Source organism: Heptranchias perlo, chromosome 26 (genome assembly GCF_035084215.1).
Source record: "Heptranchias perlo isolate sHepPer1 chromosome 26, sHepPer1.hap1, whole genome shotgun sequence".
Taxonomy (NCBI): domain Eukaryota; kingdom Metazoa; phylum Chordata; class Chondrichthyes; order Hexanchiformes; family Hexanchidae; genus Heptranchias; species Heptranchias perlo.
In genome coordinates, this window is record NC_090350.1 from 5,852,667 (window position 1) to 5,874,123 (window position 21,457).

At 45.3% G+C, this 21,457-nt stretch overlaps 1 protein-coding gene across 1 annotated transcript in view; it reads right to left on the reverse strand.

Annotated features, from left to right (window-relative positions):
• Window positions 1-9,385, reverse strand: part of LOC137342490 (potassium voltage-gated channel subfamily KQT member 4-like) — a 541,779-nt gene extending 532,394 nt beyond the window's left edge. Inside the window, exon 1 of the mRNA XM_068006381.1 lies at window positions 8,515-9,385. Within this exon, the coding sequence (XP_067862482.1) occupies window positions 8,515-8,963 (449 nt within the window). The 5' untranslated portion in view covers window positions 8,964-9,385. The remainder of the gene's footprint in view (window positions 1-8,514) is intronic.
• Between the last annotated feature and the right edge of the window lie 12,072 nt (window positions 9,386-21,457).

A 21,457-nucleotide genomic window follows, 5' to 3' on the forward strand; every position in this document is an offset into this window, starting at 1 on the left:
CTGACCTGAGTGGGGAGTTTCGAGAATACTGGCACACTCCCATACAAATACTTCTTTTACAGTCTTTCTCCATCATTAACAAACTATCACAATCCGAACTCGCACATTTCAAAGCCACATGCTCCCATCGATTGGTGTATGGACAAAACCAGCCACTTCCCCAGTTTGGACCCATGGAAATGAGACACAACCTTCAGCCCCTGCCGCTCAGATTCTCTTTCTTGATCTAATGTCCCTCCTCTCTCCTTTCTTTCTTTAGTCAATTGCCCTGCTCCCTGCATCCTCAATGTGTTTGAAGAACACTCATTAAAAAGTCACTCATTAAAAAGTGATCCCCAAAATATTGGTAAAAATTACAGAATCCCATGTAATAACAGAACTTCACTTTGTCACAAAGTTAGTGGCTCTGTCCATCACAACTCATTCCTGCCTGTGACTCACCTCCCTCCCTCAGTCTTCCCTGCCCTCTAGATTCTCCAGGCCTTGGTGTCACCTGAACTCACCTTCTCTCCTGCTTTTCTCAACGCTGCTGTCCTGTACTGGGGGCTTTGGTCCTTCACCTGGTTTCCCAATAAGAATCTGCTGATCTCTCCTCCCCCCTGAATCTGGAGTCAATGCAGCTGTGTTCGAGTGGCAGGCTGCTGTAGAACTCCATCACTAACTGTGAATCCTTACTCGTTATTTTACGCACCTTGTGGTTTCTGCAATTTGTAAATTGTGCAAAAAAAAGCTTTAACAAGAATGTAGCAGGTTTCAGTCCTCTGAAGTACTATCAAAGACAGATTGGGAATAAAGAATAAAGTTAATCACAGCAGCACTGAAATCAAAGTATAACAGGGATAAGAGAATGGGAATTGACATCAATAGGGCAGTGAAGCCATCATCAAGCATTTATTAATTGTTTTTTACAGGATTTCCCATGGCATTGCTCAAGGGTAGTCTGGGATCTGAAGGACTGTTGTGATGTTTAGCTGCTAACCTGGCCTGTTCCTTTAAGGCCACAGCTCTGATTAGGCAAAGCCAAACTATTGCAGCTGCTTCTAAACTGCTGAAGTTGATCGGAATGCAATTGTGACGGCTTGTAGATTTCATGCTCCAGGTCACTCTGATGAATCGGATGATTCATGTGTTTTATAAGGATGGGATTCCACATAGCACACAGTGTACTCTGCTGCTCAGTTGCCCCTTTAAGGCCATGAAATTGAATTGGTGCGGCTCAGGACAGCCAGCCTTTCATTGCAGTTTGGTCAGGGATTGTGCAGATTGGAATGCACTTGTCAGTTTCAGGCTGCAAATCAGGAGCAGCCAGCATTATAAGATTATTTCTCATCTCTAACATGCGAGTGTGTGATTTAGAGTGTGATGTCTGGAATGTAGAAGCACTGAACACAATGGGCCAGAAATCGCTCCAAGCAGTGAGGTAACGCTCACCGCAGCTCCTGCTAATTAAATTAACGAAAATACTTACTGCGGGCTCTCAGGTGTCGAATTGCTTGATTTTGAACCTTAAAAAAATTGTGAGCTATCAACCCGGCCTGTGAGCAGCGTGAGTTGCTGCACGGCTGGAAACATCTGTGAGGAGAAGACACGCCCACAAAATCTGTCAGGAAGAGAAGACCCGCCCACAGATTCAGGCTGCATTGCTCAAGTAGGCGAGCAGACTTCATTCATTTAAAGTTAGTGTTCTGGGTGTCATTGTAAATAAAAAATTTATTTTTTTCTTTATAAAAAGCCAAAGAAATGATTGAATTAAATTAAAGAAGCAGAAGGGGAAAGTCAAAAAAAAGTTTAATTTTTTAATTAATTTTTTTTTAATGACCTAAAACTATTTAAAATAAGGAGTAATATGAGACTCCACATTTTTAAGACTTAGTTTAGACCTGGTATTTTTAAGCGTACCTGTTTGGGGAGTAATTAGTTACTTTCAGGCTGGGCAGATTAAGCAAGTTGGCGATTTTTCAATGATTTCTCTGATTGCAGCGTGCGATGGCCCTTTAATCCGAAGCTGTCATATCGCCAGGGAATCACTGGGAGTGAGTTCCAGATTTCCACGTTTCACTGAGCATGTGCAAACACGAGAACTTGGTCCTTCAATTCGCCACCAAAAACTGAGGGCGCTGTTGGGCTCCTCCGTTATTTCAGGACCGATTTCTGGCCCTATGTTTAATCTAGTTATGTGGATGTCCCATGGTGTTGCTCAAGGGAGGTCGGTTGATAGGCGGGAGGGCTATACCATGTAATGTCCTATGTATTATTCTGCTGCTAAAGTGAAGCTGTGCCCAACTAAGGTCAAACTGCTGTTAAGAAAACACATTCTCAGATCAATCAGAGAGAAAGACAGACAGAGAGACAGAGAGAGACAGAGAGACAGAGACTGAGAGAGAGAGAGCGACAGAGACTGAGAGAGAGAGAGACAGAGAGACAGAGTATGAGAGACAGAGTGACAGAAAGAGAACATCCTCACAGCCTTCTCCCAGCATGGCCACATAGGCTGCTCCCATAATTGCTTTAACCTACACCAGGCAGTGCAGTTCCCTCTGACTCCCCATCACCACCCCCAACGTACTGGGAGTTTGGGCCTGTGCTCAGCGCCTCTCTGCTTGTTAAGGTTAAGAATTTGTGTTTTAATCATCAGTTCACTAGCACCCTCTGCCTTTGTATTTAAGGGGCAGGGCTTTGTGCAGTGATTTCCATCTGTTAACACCAGGAGTACAGACTGGGGGGTGTTCTTCCCATCCCAGTACACAATCAGTGGGCAAAACCCTTGCATTCTTGGGAATAACATTGGACGAGTTTCCCCCTCATAGGTGAGCTCGCTTCTGTGATTCCTCCCCCTCCCCCAATGTGTATACATTGAATTGTCATCTAAAAAAGGAGCTTTAGTTGCATTATGTAAAAGTGATTGATGACAGAGCAGGAACATTAAATTATCAGCCCCCTGAGCTATCATACATCGATAGAACCTGTATGGATTTGCTGGTTCTGCTTTGTTCAGTGGCTAATCGCAGCACACACAGAGATGGTAGACGCAGGGCAGCGAAGCAAGCTCCTTCACCCTTACTTGAGTTAGATGGTCTCCACAGGGCCAGAGACAGTAAAGGTCACACGCACCTTTTCTATGGATAGTTTGCACTGATAATTGCACAGGCTCTTTACCGAGAAGCACAGTCTGTTGAACTTGATCTGGTGTTGACCGTACCCCGGCTTTCCCCTGCCATTCACACAATTATTGGGCTTTTATCACTTTTCTCCCATCTTGAGCTTATCCAAAACTCTGCTGCCCGCATCCAAACACACACCAAGTCCCGTTCACCTATCACCCCTGTGCTCACTGACCTACATTAGCTCCCAGCCCAGGAGCGCCTCGATTTTAAAATTTCATCCTTGTTTTCAAATCCCTCCATGGCCTCGCCCCTCCCTATCTCTGTAACCTCCTCCAGCCCTACAACCCTCCGAGATCTCTGCGCTCCTCCAATTCTGACCTCTTGCACATCCCCCATTTTAATCGCTCCACCATTGGCGGCCGTGCCTTCAGCTGCCTAGGCCCTGAGTTCTGGAATTCCCTCCCTAAACCTTTCCCTCTCTCCTCCTTTAAGACGCTCCTTATAACCTCTCTCTTTCACCGAGCTTTTGCTCTCCTTTTGTGGCTCAGTGTCACATTTTGTTTGATAATCGCTGTAATAAAACAAAAGTTAAAGGCGCTATATAAATGCAAGTTGTTGTTCCTCTTCTCCCAGTTTTCCTGACTAGACCTGTGGTGAAGGTGTTGGCTGTAATTGGGATAGGGGCTCCTCAGGCCCTGAGCCCCTCCAGCACTTACACCTGGTGGTCATGCGTCAACCTAGATGGTTAAGGGCAGCCGGCTGTTTGACTGCAGGGGGCACTGCAGATGACCCCACTCATGTCCACAAGACACACCTGCATCAGTCACACTTCCCAGCAGGAGTTACTGGAGCGGGGGTCTTGGCTGATTTTATTCCCCCCACCTTTGGCACTACGACCCAGCTATCAGCTTACTCAGCACTGACCAGGAACCAATCCTGGCACTTTCCTGACTGGCTAGACAATGGGCCTTCCTTTCCTCGGTCATCTGTGGACAATATTCTGCCAAGCTCAGTCTAACCAGCCACCAGGGAAGTAGCCAGGAGTGGGCGAGGACACTTCAGCTTCCTCACCGATGGTGGGGGAAGAGGGGAGGGGGGATGTCCCTCTCTCCCGTTTAGCACTAGGGTCGCCAACTCTCCAGGATTGTCCCGGAGTCTCCAGGAATTAAAGTTTAATCTCCTGGACACTGCTGCGAGAAAACCAGGGAGAAAAATCATAGAGGCATTCAAAAAAATTGTGTTTTCTTCTTTCTCTTTGAGCTTTTTCATTTATTAGTTATAAAATATATTGGAGAAGGATAAAAAGTGTTGTTTGACCGGGCGGTTGGAGATGAGAGGTCATGTGATGAAACCTCCAGGAATACGTCGAGCCAGAGTTGGCATCCTTATTTAGCACTTGGCCATGAATGGCACCTGGAACGCACCAGCTCGCTGTCACAGGCACTCGCCCCCACCCTCCATCTCCGCCACATCTGGTGTTGGTCTTTCTAGTACCCTGCAGTAGGTCCTGCCTCCCCCCTCTCAATCTGTCTGTCTGCATAGGGAGGCTTAGCACTCTCCTCGAGATGGATAGTCGCCAGGCTGCCAGTATCTCTTTTAGACTCAATACCAGCTCCTGGCTGATAATTGACTGCTTACCAAAATAACCAGAAATGCTCCCTCGCTGAACTTAACTTTTTGCACCTCTCATCACCCACCTCCTCCATAATACAGGTTTCCGCTCCGTACCGGAGCCCTCACACAGCAATTTTTCAAACCTCCGCTGATGTCCATTTCAGGAGCATCACAGCCCCCTGCTCTGGTGCTACATTCCTGGGACCCTGATTTCAGCAGCAGTGCCGTGATATAAAGAAGCTGGTGCCAATATCTCAACTGGCACAGACACCCACCCCGAGAGACACTTTATCACCAGGGGAACAGCTGAACTTATTCTGGCCACAGCTCAGCCACACAGGACCGGTCCAGGACTGTACCGATCTTCACCCAACAAAGTCACGATCACAGCTTTTAAATGCCTCATCATACACAAAGCGCAGTCCAGTTCACTACACCCAGAGTAGACACACACACACACACCACACACACAACCGCCTCCGACCGATGCAGTTCTGGAACAATATAAACTCACCGCGATAAGTAAGTCACACAAACCCTCACCCACTCAGACTCGCTGAATTTCCAATGAACAACTCAGGAGGAATCGGACAAGAGGTAGCAGCAACTTAAAATTAACCTCAAATCACATAAAACTTTTGACACGGGTTACCTCAATCTGCTAAACGGGGTGCCGGGGTCAGTTTGCTAACATTTGGCCCAGAAATAAACCATTTAGAACATTTGAGTTTTAAGGAACAGTAAAAGACGAATTGACCAAAAAATCTGTCCTTTCATCAATAATAACCCCCTTCTTCCACATACCCACCCCCTCCTTCCCACCACGTCTTGTCTCTCTCCAAAACACAACTCTCTCAACTCTGCTGGATGCTACAGCGCCCTTCCTCCTAAGCGACCCTGGGAGTGACCTCTCGTTCCCTCCTAACTTTGCCACCAGGGTCAATTTGACCAGTCCCCTTCAGAGGGCTGAAAGGCCGGATTTCTCTCACTGTGTTCCATTATATGTTTCAAACGAGCGCAATGTACCCGCTGCCTCTCTCCCCTCAAAATAAGTCAAAGATTGGGAAACCGTGGGGAATCTGAGAATTTAAAAGTGTTTTTTTTCTGTATCAGGGCGCAACAAGGAACGAGTGTGACCTTTTGTGACCTTTTGGTCACACTCGTTCCTTGTTGCGTCCTGATACAGCTGCTGAAATTGGCCCAGATAGGTGCTAAAAGGTCATCTTAGTGATTTAGGAATCTATTTGACCTGTTCATGTGACACTTTCCAAAATCATGTTATTTTTTGACTAGATAAGAGAATTCACTGCTCAGAACTAGGGGCCATAAATATAAGATAGTCACTGATAAATCCAATAAGGAATTCAGGAGAAAGGTATTTACCCAGGAAATGGTTAGAATGTGAACTCGCTACCACAAGGAGTGGTTGAGGCGAATAGCATAGATGCATTTAAGGGGAAGATAGATAAACATGAGGGAGAAAGGGATAGAAGGATATGGTGATAGGGTGAGATGAACAGCGGTGGGAGAAGGCTCGTGTGGAGCATAAACACCGGCATCGACCCATTGAGTACATTCTATGTAAAATGTGAAAAGCTTCCTCTGCTTTCCTCCAACTTAACCTCATAAAAGCACCCGCAGGTCCCTCACTGTAAATTCTTCCATTTCCCACCGTGAGCATCGGCTACAGCCTTTCGAAGTGAAGCTTCCACCTTCACACCAGCTACTGCTGAGCCGGCACATCACCCACCCGCACGCCCATTATAACTGATCAAACGCCTTTCATGCCGGACGCTTAAGGACAGAAAACAAGACATTTCGATCCTACTAGTCTGGGCTCAACCTGGGACACGGGTCCCAGAGGGGGAAGGCCGGTGCCTCACTCTCTGGATTTATGCTGGACTTCAAACTTTTACACTTCATCACGAGGTCTTTTTTTGGGGGTAGAAAAAAATCATAACTGTCATCTGTAATCTGAATTATAATAACTTTTAATAGTTGAGACAGGTTGTGTGTTATGGATGTTCCATGCTGGTTTGAAGTAATGTGTCCGTTCGCTCAGATGAGAGATCACGATCAGCTGCTGTCACGGTTACTTCATCACTGAAGTACGGGTGTGCACAGGTGAGTGTGAGCACAGGTGAGTGTGAGCACAGGGTCAGTTGCCAGCAAGCAGGTGACTCCCCATTCGGCAGCCTTGCCCAGCTGATCTCCCAGGAGATCGGTGATGTCCACACACCCTGCAGTAACACTGCCACTGAACTTCTCACTAACGCAGTACCAACTGGGACAGGGCTGGCACTTCGAGCCTGTGCTGCGATTTACAAAGTGTCAGGAACTTTCTCTCTCTACGTCTCTCTCTCAACAATTACTTTTCTCTTTCATTTCTTTACTTTTTCACAGTAAAATATCTGACCCCCAGTTCGTCCCCAACTACAGGAGACAAGAGGAAACCTGGACTGAGTGTCAATACATTGTTCGGAGAACATCTTTCAGTGGGAATGAGATTACACAGGGAGGGGGGATAATTTGGGATATAACCGCACTCTATCGATCGTTTTATTTGAAGGGGGCACAGGGTAATTTCCAACCGCTAAACACAAATGGAACATAAACTAAACAGTCCGACCTGCACAAACATAGCTCATTATGTGGTGTCCTGTTTATTTCTGGCCCAGGGTACAATACACTAACTGATGGGATTTAAAGGTCACACGCGAGTTCGCTGCTTCACACGTACTTGTAAAACAGTCTTACTTTGTGTACTGATACTCCTTTAAGACAACTCGCCGAATTCACCACTCACATCTATTGTTAAAGTTACTAATTGACTCAACTCCCCTAGTGTTTGGAACTCTTGTGAAGGGGGGAGAGCGGCATGTCCCGAGTTACTGACTGTTAACTGTAGATGGGCTGAGGACAGATCTCGCCGCCGCACCATCCCAAACACTGGGGCTCCGGGCAAAGACACCGAACATAACCGATTTGGAGAAAGTCACCGGACTGAACCATTCCCGGCACAGCCCGGGCTGTCACATTTTAGGAGGACACAGTTAAAGGGCGCTGCGATGTTACAATCTCTAAGTAAACTTAAAATGCAGAAACAATCCTTCAACTTTCGCGAGTAATTTGAAATAAATATTTGCAATTATTTCGTTATACGTGTCGAAGTACCAGCTCAAGATATAAACATTGTACTTATATACACTTTAAAAATACCGGCACAGTTTATAAACTATATATACATTTAAAATGTACCATCAAACTATACGCATTGCATTTATGTACGCTACAAAAACACCAGCGCAGTTTATAAACATTGTAAATACATATATTTTTAAAATGCAGCCGCACAATATATAAACATTGTACTTATAAGTACTTTTGAAAACACCAGCACAGTTTATAATATATTTAAAATGCACCATCAAAATATATAAGCAATACATTTAAATATACTTTAAAAATAAAAACACCAGCAATTTATAAACTATATATATAGATATATTATATACAATTAAATATATATATACATATATATATATAGTTAAAATGCACACCAAAATATATAAGCAATATATTTAAATATACTTTAATAAAACCACCAGTGTAGTTTGTAAACATTGTAGTGTGTGTGTGGGGAGGTTTTAAACCAATAAATTGGGAGCTGCTGATTTTCCAGCCTGTTCCGTTCTGTTCCAGGTGAGACTGGCCCAGAACACGGCAGATATTCGGGAGCTGGAGCCCTGACGGAGCAGGGAGTGAGTGGGTGCCCGGGTGGGTGCTCGGTACTCACACGAAGGCATGGTAAATGAAAGCCCATCCGCGGGGTCTCTCCAGCACGTTGTACAGGCAGTTCTGCAGCTTTCGGTAACGGGCATTCCTCTTGTTGCCGTGCTTGAGGGGCAGCGGTCTGCCCAGCAGCCCGACGCGGGCACTCTGCGCGCTGTCCCCGGGTACCCCTGCCAGTCCGAGCCGCTCTCCGTCCCCGGGACAACCTGCTAGCCTGAGCCGGCTGCCCTGGTTCCTGTCCCCGGGGTTTCCCGCCATCCCTTCCCGGCTAGAGGAGCCGCTCTCCACCGCCGTCAGTCCCACGAACTCCACCCGCTTGTCGTCCGGCACTCCGCCGTTATCCGCGTGGTTCCGCGGCATCGCCACGGTCCGAGACCGAGAAGTCGAGATGATGGAGCGGGAGCCGATTCCTGCAGCAGCCGCCCGGGGAGCACTCAAGCTCGGCTTGACCATGCGCCACTAGCCCGGCTCTCTCGCTGCAGCCAGCCGGGCAGAGTGAAAGGAAACTGGGCGGCTCTCAAAACCAGTAATAGAGGAAAAAAGACAAGGTGAAACTTGGAGAAGATCAGAGCAAAGTCTCAAAGCCCAGTCTGATGTGCACCAGTCCCAGTTTAGGGGAGTTTAAGTGTGCATCCCAGTGAGAGACAGGGCTATCTTCTGATGGACTGGTAGTTCTAGCTCTTCACTTGCTGGGTGTGTGTCTCTTTTTGCCTTATTCAGCTACAAGTCCGAGGACTCTCCAGCAGTGAGTTGCCTCAGACACAACCAGCGGTCCTTTCTCTCTCTCGTCTTTTCACTCGAGAAAATCCAACTTCAACATTACTTAACTTCACACCACACACACACACACACACACTGGTGCCTCTCTCACTCCACCTGCCATTTACAGGCTGACATCCCCACCTCCAGGGCACCCAGCACTTCGCTCCAACTCCGCCTCCCCCCTTTTTACACACTGCCGCTTGTAACGTTTCGTCACCCTCTCCCTCCCCTCCTCTCCCTCCTCCTCTCCCTCCCCTCCTCTCCCTCCCCCTTCATCAGCCCAACGCACGTGGCTTCACTGAAACTACAGATGTGACGGGTCTTTCAGCAACACAGCTGTCTGCTCATTCTCCACCGCTGGACCAAGGAAACTCGGAACGCAGACAAGTGAAGACCGCACTTTCGACCAAGGCATCACATTGAGGCATTTGTACCTGTGCAGTGGACTCCTGAAATAGCAGGTGAGGACCAGGTACACACTGGTTTACCAGGGAGAAATAAGGATTCTTCCCTCTTTCTAATTCAGTATTGAGAATTAACCAGTTATATGCACAAAGCTCGCGTTCTCTCAACTCGTGGGACCCACAAGTCACATTGTGAGGCCTCAGAACACGTGTCACAATGTACGAATGATGCAAATCTGCTGAATACACCCAGCCACCAGCACTGACACCTACTTTTATATAAATTGACTTCTCACAGAGCATTGTAAATACCAGACAGCTGTGGGTGAATTTAAGACAGTAACTCAACCTCCAGAGTCAACTCAAGCACATCAGCTCTTGCAGTGAAGATACAGTGAAGTGAAGCTTTGGTTAGATCACTGTCTGTTTTTTTTGGTGGGGGGGTGAATTCTTATTCACATCACGGTGATGGATGTCAGTGCTGGGGAGTGGGAGACTCTCTGACTTTCTGCACCCCTGCCAGCATTGTATCTGGGTCCCAGATCAGGTCCATGAGTTACTCTAAGAGTCAATCTCACTCTCGACTCTGCCCCAAAAATATCCCTCAGCCCCAACTCAAGAACAGCACCATCTACTGAGCCAGGGCGGCATTTCTCTTTCCTCCCTGACTCAGCTTGACAATCTGTTGCCAACTTCGTGTTTGTTTAGTGATGTCAGTTAATGACAAGTGAGGACAGGGTTCAATTCATTCAAACTCATTGCAGAGCTGGCAGAGAGAGGAGATTCTCAGTCCTCAGTCGTTAACCCCTCCATTAGATTCCAGCCTGTCACTCACTTATGGGTATCTGCTATTCTATATATAAACCACCTGAACCCTTCCATTAGATTCCAGTCTGTGACTCACTCCCGGGTATCTGTTATTCTATATCATAGCATCATAGTATTATAGTAGGTACAGCACGGGAGGAGGCCATTCGGCCCATCATGCCTAAATTAAGAAGTTTGCAGATGATACAAAAATTGGCCATGTGGTTGATAGTGAGGAGGAAAACTGTAGACTGCAGGAAGATATCAATGGACTGGTCAGGGGGGCAGAGTTCAATCCGGAGAAGTGTGAAGTAATACATTTGGAGAGAGCAAACAAGGCAAGGGAGTACACAATAAATGGGAGGATACTGAGAGGTGTAGAGGAAGTGAGGGACCTTGGAGTGCATGTCCACAGATCCCTGAAGGTAGCAGGACAGGTAGATAAGTTAGTTAAGAAGGCATATGGGATACTTTCCTTTATTTGCCGAGGCATTGAATATAAGAGCAGGGAGGTTATGCTAGAACTGTATAAAACATTGGTTAGACCACAGCTTGAGTACCGCTTACAGTTCTGGTCACCATATTACAGGAAAGATGTAATTGCACTAGAGAGGGTACAGAGGAGATTTCCAAGGCTGTTGCCAGGACTGGAGAATTTTAGCTATGAGAAAAGATTGGATAGGCTGGGGTTGTTTTCTTTGGAACAGAGAAGGCCGAGGTCAGATTTAATTGAGGTATATAAAATTGTGACAGGACATGATAGAGTGGATAGGAAGGACCTATTTCCCTTAGCGGAGAGGTCAATAACCAAGGGGCATAGATTTAAAGCATTTGGTGGAAGGATTAAAGGGGAGCTGAGGAGAAATTTTTTCACCCAGAGGGTGGTGGGGGTCTGAAACTCACTGCCTGAAAAGGTGGTAGAGGCAGAAACCCTCAACTCATTTAAAAAGTACCTGGATGTGCACTTGAAGTGTTGTAACCTACAGGGCTACGGACAAGTGCTGGAAATTGGGATTAAGCTGGATAGCTCTTTTTCAGCCAGCACAGACACGATGGGCTGAATGGCCTCCTTCTGTGCCATAACTTTCTACGATTCTATGATTCTATGCCTGTGCCGGCTCTTTGAAAGAGCTATCCAATTAGTCCCACCCCCCTGCTTTTTCCCCATACCCTTCAAGTATTTATCCAATTCCCTTTTGAAAGTTACTATTGAATCTGCTTCCACCGCCCTTTCAGGCAGCGCATTCCAGATCATAACAACTCGCTGCATAATAAATATTTCCTCTTTTGCCGATCACTTTAAATCTGTGTCCTCTGGTTACTGACCCTCCTGCCAGTGGAAACAATTTCTCCCTATGTACTCTATCAAAACCCCATATAATTTTGATCCTAACACTCACTCCCGGGTATCTGCTATTCTATACATACAAACCACCTGAACCCCTCAGTTAGATTCCAGCCTGTTACTCTGGGTCCGTTTCTACATATAATACGTAGATGGTGAATTTTTGTGCAATGATTGTGGGAAATATTACTATCAATACTCACAGAGGACAAATTGCACAATCTTCAGGCTGTCTGTTACAATGGGGAAGAGAAAGAGTTGTCAAGTAAATTCAGTCCTGTGTGCCAGACATGAGCAGCTGTAGGTGAAATTAACAATATTCTAATCTCAGCTTTTGGGTGATTAACACATCACTTGAGGTTCACTCTGATGGTTTATGTGGTACTCGGATGGCCTTGTTGGATTTGCAGCCATTATCATCTTACATGCAAGAAGCACAATATTTAACTGCATTAAAAAAATCCAATGAATGCAGAATAATAAAAGACTGACAGGAGAGTAATTCAATCATGTCCGTCTTGTGACATCACTAACCATGGGAGTGAAACTTGAGCAGTTTACGAATGTGAACAGAATCTTGATAGAGAATCATTGTCTTAGACTCACTGTGAGGGAGTTGTCACTATTTATAGTATACTGTGAGACGGACTCACTGGGAGAGGGTTGTCACTATTTATAGTACACAGTGTGAGCCAGACTCATTGGGAGAGATTTGTCACTATTTATAGTACAGCGTGAGAGCCAAACTCACTGGGAGAGTGCTGGCGCTATTTACAGTACACAGTGGGAATCGGACTCACTGGGAGTGAGTTGTCACTACTTAAAGTAGACAGTTTGAGTCGGACTCACGAGATGGGTGTTGTCACTATTTATAGTACATACTGTAAGCTGGACTTACAGTTGTCACAATTTACAGTACACAGCGAGGGACTGGGAGGGAGTTGTCACTATTTACAGTATACAGTGTAAGTAAGACCGCCGGGAGGGAGTTGAAACGACTTTCAGTACACCGTGTGAGTTGGACTCACGAGATGGGAGTTGTCACTATTTACAGTACACAGTGTGAGTCGGACTCACTAGATGGGAGTTGTCACTATTTACAGTACACAGTGTGAGTTGGACTCACTAGATGGGTGTTGTCACTATTTACAGTACACAGTGTGAGTTGGACTCACTAGATGGGAGTTGTCACTATTTACAGTACACAGTGTGAGTTGGACTCACGAGATGGGAGTTGTCACTATTTACAGTACACAGTGTGAGTTGGACTCACTAGATGGGTGTTGTCACTATTTACAGTACACAGTGTGAGTTGGACTCACTAGATGGGAGTTGTCACTATTTACAGTACACAGTGTGAGTTGGACACACTAGGTGGGTGTTGTCACTATTTACAGTACACAGTGCGAGTCGGACTCACTAGATGGGAGTTGTAACTGCTTACAGTACACAGTGTGAGTCGGACTCACTAGATGGGTGTTGTCACTATTTATAGTACATACTGTAAGCTGGACTTACAGTTGTCACAATTTACAGTACACAGCAAGGGACTGGGAGGGAGTTGTCACTATTTACAGTACACAGTGTGAGTCGGACTCAATAGATGGGAGTTGTTACTACTTACAGTACACAGTGTGAGTCGGACTCACTAGATGGGTGTTGTCACTATTTATAATACATACTGTAAGGTGGACTTACAGTTGTCACAATTTACAGTACACAGCGAGGGACTGGGAGGGAGTTGACACTATTTACAGTATACAGTGTAAGTAAGACCGCCGGGAGGGAGTTGAAACTATTTACAGTACACAGTGTGAGTTGGACTCACGAGATGGGAGTTGTCACTATTTACAGTACACAGTGTGAGTTGGACTCACTAGATGGGTGTTGTCACTATTTACAGTACACAGTGTGAGTCGGACACACTAGGTGGGTGTTGTCACTATTTACAGTACACAGTGTGAGTCGGACACACTAGATGGGAGTTGTCACTATTTACAGTACACAGTGTGAGTTGGACTCACTAGATGGGAGTTGTTACTATTTACAGTACACGGTGTGAGTCGGACACACTAGATGGGAGTTGTCACTATTTACAGTACACAGTGTGAGTCGGACACACAAGATGGGAGTTGTCACTATTTACAGTACACAGTGTGAGTTGGACTCACTAGATGGGAGTTGTTACTATTTACAGTACACAGTGTGAGTTGGACTCACGAGATGGGTGTTGTCACTATTTACAGTACACAGTGTGAGTCGGACTCACTAGATGGGAGTTGTCACTATTTACAGTACACAGTGTGAGTCGGAAACACTAGGTGGGTGTTGTTACTATTTACAGTACACAGTGTGAGTCAGACACACTAGATAGGAGTTGTCACTATTTACAGTACACAGTGTGAGTTGGACTCACTAGATGGGAGTTGTCACTATTTACAGTACACAGTGTGAGTTGGACACACTAGGTGGGTGTTGTCACTATTTACAGTACACAGTGTGAGTCGGACTCACTAGATGGGAGTTGTAACTGCTTACAGTACACAGTGTGAGTCGGACTCACTAGATGGGTGTTGTCACTATTTATAGTACATACTGTAAGCTGGACTTACAGTTGTCACAATTTACAGTACACAGCAAGGGACTGGGAGGGAGTTGTCACTATTTACAGTACACAGTGTGAGTCGGACTCAATAGATGGGAGTTGTTACTACTTACAGTACACAGTGTGAGTCGGACTCACTAGATGGGTGTTGTCACTATTTATAGTACATACTGTAAGGTGGACTTACAGTTGTCACAATTTACAGTACACAGCGAGGGACTGGGAGGGAGTTGACACTATTTACAGTATACAGTGTAAGTAAGACCGCCGTGAGGGAGTAGAAACTATTTACAGTACACAGTGTGAGTTGGACTCACGAGATGGGAGTTGTCACTATTTACAGTACACAGTGTGAGTTGGACTCACTAGATGGGTGTTGTCACTATTTACAGTACACAGTGTGAGTCGGACACACTAGGTGGGTGTTGTCACTATTTACAGTACACAGTGTGAGTCGGACACACTAGATGGGAGTTGTCACTATTTACAGTACACAGTGTGAGTTGGACTCACTAGATGGGAGTTGTTACTATTTACAGTACACGGTGTGAGTCGGACACACTAGATGGGAGTTGTCACTATTTACAGTACACAGTGTGAGTCGGACACACTAGATGGGAGTTGTCACTATTTACAGTACACAGTGTGAGTCGGAAACACGAGGTGGGTGTTGTTACTATTTACAGTACACAGTGTGAGTCAGACACACTAGATAGGAGTTGTCACTATTTACAGTACACAGTGTGAGTTGGACTCACTAGATGGGAGTTGTCACTATTTACAGTACACAGTGTGAGTTGGACACACTAGATGGGTGTTGTCACTATTTACAGTACACAGTGTGAGTCGGACTCACTAGATGGGAGTTGTCACTATTTACAGTACATAGTGTGAGTCGGACACACTAGATGGGAGTTGTTACTATTTACAGTACACAGTGTGAGTTGGGCACACTAGGTGGGTGTTGTTACTATTTACAGTACACAGTGTGAGTCGGACACACCAGATGGGTGTTGTCACTATTTACAGTACACAGTGTGAGTCGGACTCACTAGATGGGAGTTGTCACTATTTACAGTACATAGTGTGAGTCGGACACACTAGATGGGAGTTGTTACTATTTACAGTACACAGTGTGAGTCAGACACACTAGATGGGAGTTGTCACTATTTACAGTACACAGTGTGAGTTGGACTCACTAGATGGGAGTTGTTACTATTTACAGTACACAGTGTGAGTTGGGCACACTAGGTGGGTGTTGTTACTATTTACAGTACACAGTGTGAGTCGGACACACCAGATGGGAGTTGTTACTATTTACAGTACACAGTGTGAGTCGGACACACTAGGTGGGTGTTGTTACTATTTACAGTACACAGTGTGAGTCAGACACACTAGATGGGAGTTGTCACTATTTACAGTACACAGTGTGAGTCGGACACACTAGGTGGGTGTTGTCAGTATTTACAGTACACAGTGCGAGTCGGACTCACTAGATGGGAGTTGTAACTACTTACAGTACACAGTGTGAGTCGGACTCACTAGATGGGTGTTGTCACTATTTATAGTACATACTGTAAGCTGGACTTACAGTTGTCACAATTTACAGTACACAGCGAGGGACTGGGAGGGAGTTGTCACTATTTACAGTACACAGCGTGAGTCGGACTCAATAGATGGGAGTTGTTACTACTTACAGTACACAGTGTGAGCCGGACTCACTAGATGGGTGTTGTCACTATTTATAATACATACTGTAAGGTGGACTTACAGTTGTCACAATTTACAGTACACAGCGAGGGACTGGGAGGGAGTTGACACTATTTACAGTATACAGTGTAAGTAAGACCGCCGGGAGGGAGTTGAAACTATTTACAGTACACAGTGTGAGTTGGACTCACGAGATGGGAGTTGTCACTATTTACAGTACACAGTGTGAGTTGGACTCACTAGATGGGTGTTGTCACTATTTACAGTACACAGTGTGAGTCGGACTCACTAGATGCGAGTTGTCACTATTTACAGTACACAGTGTGAGTCGGACACACTAGATGGGAGTTGTCACTATTTACAGTACACAGTGTGAGTCGGACACACCAGATGGGTGTTGTCACTATTTACAGTACACAGTGTGAGTCGGACTCACTAGATGGGAGTTGTCACTATTTACAGTACATAGTGTGAGTCAGACACACTAGATGGGAGTTGTCACTATTTACAGTACACAGTGTGAGTTGGACTCACGAGATGGGAGTTGTCACTATTTACAGTACACAGTGTGAGTTGGACTCACTAGATGGGAGTTGTCACTATTTACAGTACACAGTGTGAGTTGGACACACTAGGTGGGTGTTGTCACTATTTACAGTACACAGTGCGAGTCGGACTCACTAGATGGGAGTTGTAACTGCTTACAGTACACAGTGTGAGTCGGACTCACTAGATGGGTGTTGTCACTATTTATAGTACATACTGTAAGCTGGACTTACAGTTGTCACAATTTACAGTACACAGCAAGGGACTGGGAGGGAGTTGTCACTATTTACAGTACACAGTGTGAGTCGGACTCAATAGATGGGAGTTGTTACTACTTACAGTACACAGTGCGAGTCGGACTCACTAGATGGGAGTTGTAACTGCTTACAGTACACAGTGTGAGTCGGACTCACTAGATGGGTGTTGTCACTATTTATAGTACATACTGTAAGGTGGACTTACAGTTGTCAATATTTACAGTACACAGCGAGGGACTGGGAGGGAGTTGACACTATTTACAGTATACAGTGTAAGTAAGACCGCCGGGAGGGAGTTGAAACTATTTACAGTACACAGTGTGAGTTGGACTCACGAGATGGGAGTTGTCACTATTTACAGTACACAGTGTGAGTTGGACTCACTAGATGGGTGTTGTCACTATTTACAGTACACAGTGTGAGTCGGACACACTAGGTGGGTGTTGTCACTATTTACAGTACACAGTGTGAGTCGGACACACTAGATGGGAGTTGTCACTATTTACAGTACACAGTGTGAGTTGGACTCACTAGATGGGAGTTGTTACTATTTACAGTACACGGTGTGAGTCGGACACACTAGATGGGAGTTGTCACTATTTACAGTACACAGTGTGAGTCGGACACACTAGATGGGAGTTGTCACTATTTACAGTACACAGTGTGAGTCGGAAACACTAGGTGGGTGTTGTTACTATTTACAGTACACAGTGTGAGTCAGACACACTAGATAGGAGTTGTCACTATTTACAGTACACAGTGTGAGTTGGACTCACTAGATGGGAGTTGTCACTATTTACAGTACACAGTGTGAGTTGGACACACTAGATGGGTGTTGTCACTATTTACAGTACACAGTGTGAGTCGGACTCACTAGATGGGAGTTGTCACTATTTACAGTACATAGTGTGAGTCGGACACACTAGATGGGAGTTGTTACTATTTACAGTACACAGTGTGAGTTGGGCACACGAGGTGGGTGTTGTTACTATTTACAGTACACAGTGTGAGTCGGACACACCAGATGGGTGTTGTCACTATTTACAGTACACAGTGTGAGTCGGACTCACTAGATGGGAGTTGTCACTATTTACAGTACATAGTGTGAGTCGGACACACTAGATGGGAGTTGTTACTATTTACAGTACACAGTGTGAGTCAGACACACTAGATGGGAGTTGTCACTATTTACAGTACACAGTGTGAGTCGGACTCACTAGATGGGTGTTGTCACTATTTATAATACATACTGTAAGGTGGACTTACAGTTGTCACAATTTACAGTACACAGCGAGGGACTGGGAGGGAGTTGACACTATTTACAGTATACAGTGTAAGTAAGACCGCCGGGAGGGAGTTGAAACTATTTACAGTACACAGTGTGAGTTGGACTCACGAGATGGGAGTTGTCACTATTTACAGTACACAGTGTGAGTTGGACTCACTAGATGGGTGTTGTCACTATTTACAGTACACAGTGTGAGTCGGACACACTAGGTGGGTGTTGTCACTATTTACAGTACACAGTGTGAGTCGGACACACTAGATGGGAGTTGTCACTATTTACAGTACACAGTGTGAGTTGGACTCACTAGATGGGAGTTGTTACTATTTACAGTACACGGTGTGAGTCGGACACACTAGATGGGAGTTGTCACTATTTACAGTACACAGTGTGAGTCGGACACACAAGATGGGAGTTGTCACTATTTACAGTACACAGTGTGAGTTGGACTCACTAGATGGGAGTTGTTACTATTTACAGTACACAGTGTGAGTTGGACTCACGAGATGGGTGTTGTCACTATTTACAGTACACAGTGTGAGTCGGACTCACTAGATGGGAGTTGTCACTATTTACAGTACACAGTGTGAGTCGGAAACACTAGGTGGGTGTTGTTACTATTTACAGTACACAGTGTGAGTCAGACACACTAGATAGGAGTTGTCACTATTTACAGTACACAGTGTGAGTTGGACTCACTAGATGGGAGTTGTCACTATTTACAGTACACAGTGTGAGTTGGACACACTAGGTGGGTGTTGTCACTATTTACAGTACACAGTGTGAGTCGGACTCACTAGATGGGAGTTGTAACTGCTTACAGTACACAGTGTGAGTCGGACTCACTAGATGGGTGTTGTCACTATTTATAGTACATACTGTAAGCTGGACTTACAGTTGTCACAATTTACAGTACACAGCAAGGGACTGGGAGGGAGTTGTCACTATTTACAGTACACAGTGTGAGTCGGACTCAATAGATGGGAGTTGTTACTACTTACAGTACACAGTGCGAGTCGGACTCACTAGATGGGAGTTGTAACTGCTTACAGTACACAGTGTGAGTCGGACTCACTAGATGGGTGTTGTCACTATTTATAGTACATACTGTAAGGTGGACTTACAGTTGTCACAATTTACAGTACACAGCGAGGGACTGGGAGGGAGTTGACACTATTTACAGTATACAGTGTAAGTAAGACCGCCGTGAGGGAGTAGAAACTATTTACAGTACACAGTGTGAGTTGGACTCACGAGATGGGAGTTGTCACTATTTACAGTACACAGTGTGAGTTGGACTCACTAGATGGGTGTTGTCACTATTTACAGTACACAGTGTGAGTCGGACACACTAGGTGGGTGTTGTCACTATTTACAGTACACAGTGTGAGTCGGACACACTAGATGGGAGTTGTCACTATTTACAGTACACAGTGTGAGTTGGACTCACTAGATGGGAGTTGTTACTATTTACAGTACACGGTGTGAGTCGGACACACTAGATGGGAGTTGTCACTATTTACAGTACACAGTGTGAGTCGGACACACTAGATGGGAGTTGTCACTATTTACAGTACACAGTGTGAGTCGGAAACACGAGGTGGGTGTTGTTACTATTTACAGTACACAGTGTGAGTCAGACACACTAGATAGGAGTTGTCACTATTTACAGTACACAGTGTGAGTTGGACTCACTAGATGGGAGTTGTCACTATTTACAGTACACAGTGTGAGTTGGACACACTAGATGGGTGTTGTCACTATTTACAGTACACAGTGTGAGTCGGACTCACTAGATGGGAGTTGTCACTATTTACAGTACATAGTGTGAGTCGGACACACTAGATGGGAGTTGTTACTATTTACAGTACACAGTGTGAGTTGGGCACACTAGGTGGGTGTTGTTACTATTTACAGTACACAGTGTGAGTCGGACACACCAGATGGGTGTTGTCACTATTTACAGTACACAGTGTGAGTCGGACTCACTAGATGGGAGTTGTCACTATTTACAGTACATAGTGTGAGTCGGACACACTAGATGGGAGTTGTTACTATTTACAGTACACAGTGTGAGTCAGACACACTAGATGGGAGTTGTCACTATTTACAGTACACAGTGTGAGTTGGACTCACTAGATGGGAGTTGTTACTATTTACAGTACACAGTGTGAGTTGGGCACACTAGGTGGGTGTTGTTACTATTTACAGTACACAGTGTGAGTCGGACACACCAGATGGGAGTTGTTACTATTTACAGTACACAGTGTGAGTCGGACACACTAGGTGGGTGTTGTTACTATTTACAGTACACAGTGTGAGTCAGACACACTAGATGGGAGTTGTCACTATTTACAGTACACAGTGTGAGTCGGACACACTAGGTGGGTGTTGTCAGTATTTACAGTACACAGTGCGAGTCGGACTCACTAGATGGGAGTTGTAACTACTTACAGTACACAGTGTGAGTCGGACTCACTAGATGGGTGTTGTCACTATTTATAGTACATACTGTAAGCTGGACTTACAGTTGTCACAATTTACAGTACACAGCGAGGGACTGGGAGGGAGTTGTCACTATTTACAGTACACAGCGTGAGTCGGACTCAATAGATGGGAGTTGTTACTACTTACAGTACACAGTGTGAGCCGGACTCACTAGATGGGTGTTGTCACTATTTATAATACATACTGTAAGGTGGACTTACAGTTGTCACAATTTACAGTACACAGCGAGGGACTGGGAGGGAGTTGACACTATTTACAGTATACAGTGTAAGTAAGACCGCCGGGAGGGAGTTGAAACTATTTACAGTACACAGTGTGAGTTGGACTCACGAGATGGGAGTTGTCACTATTTACAGTACACAGTGTGAGTTGGACTCACTAGATGGGTGTTGTCACTATTTACAGTACACAGTGTGAGTCGGACTCACTAGATGCGAGTTGTCACTATTTACAGTACACAGTGTGAGTCGGACACACTAGATGGGAGTTGTCACTATTTACAGTACACAGTGTGAGTCGGACACACCAGATGGGTGTTGTCACTATTTACAGTACACAGTGTGAGTCGGACTCACTAGATGGGAGTTGTCACTATTTACAGTACATAGTGTGAGTCAGACACACTAGATGGGAGTTGTCACTATTTACAGTACACAGTGTGAGTTGGACTCACGAGATGGGAGTTGTCACTATTTACAGTACACAGTGTGAGTTGGAC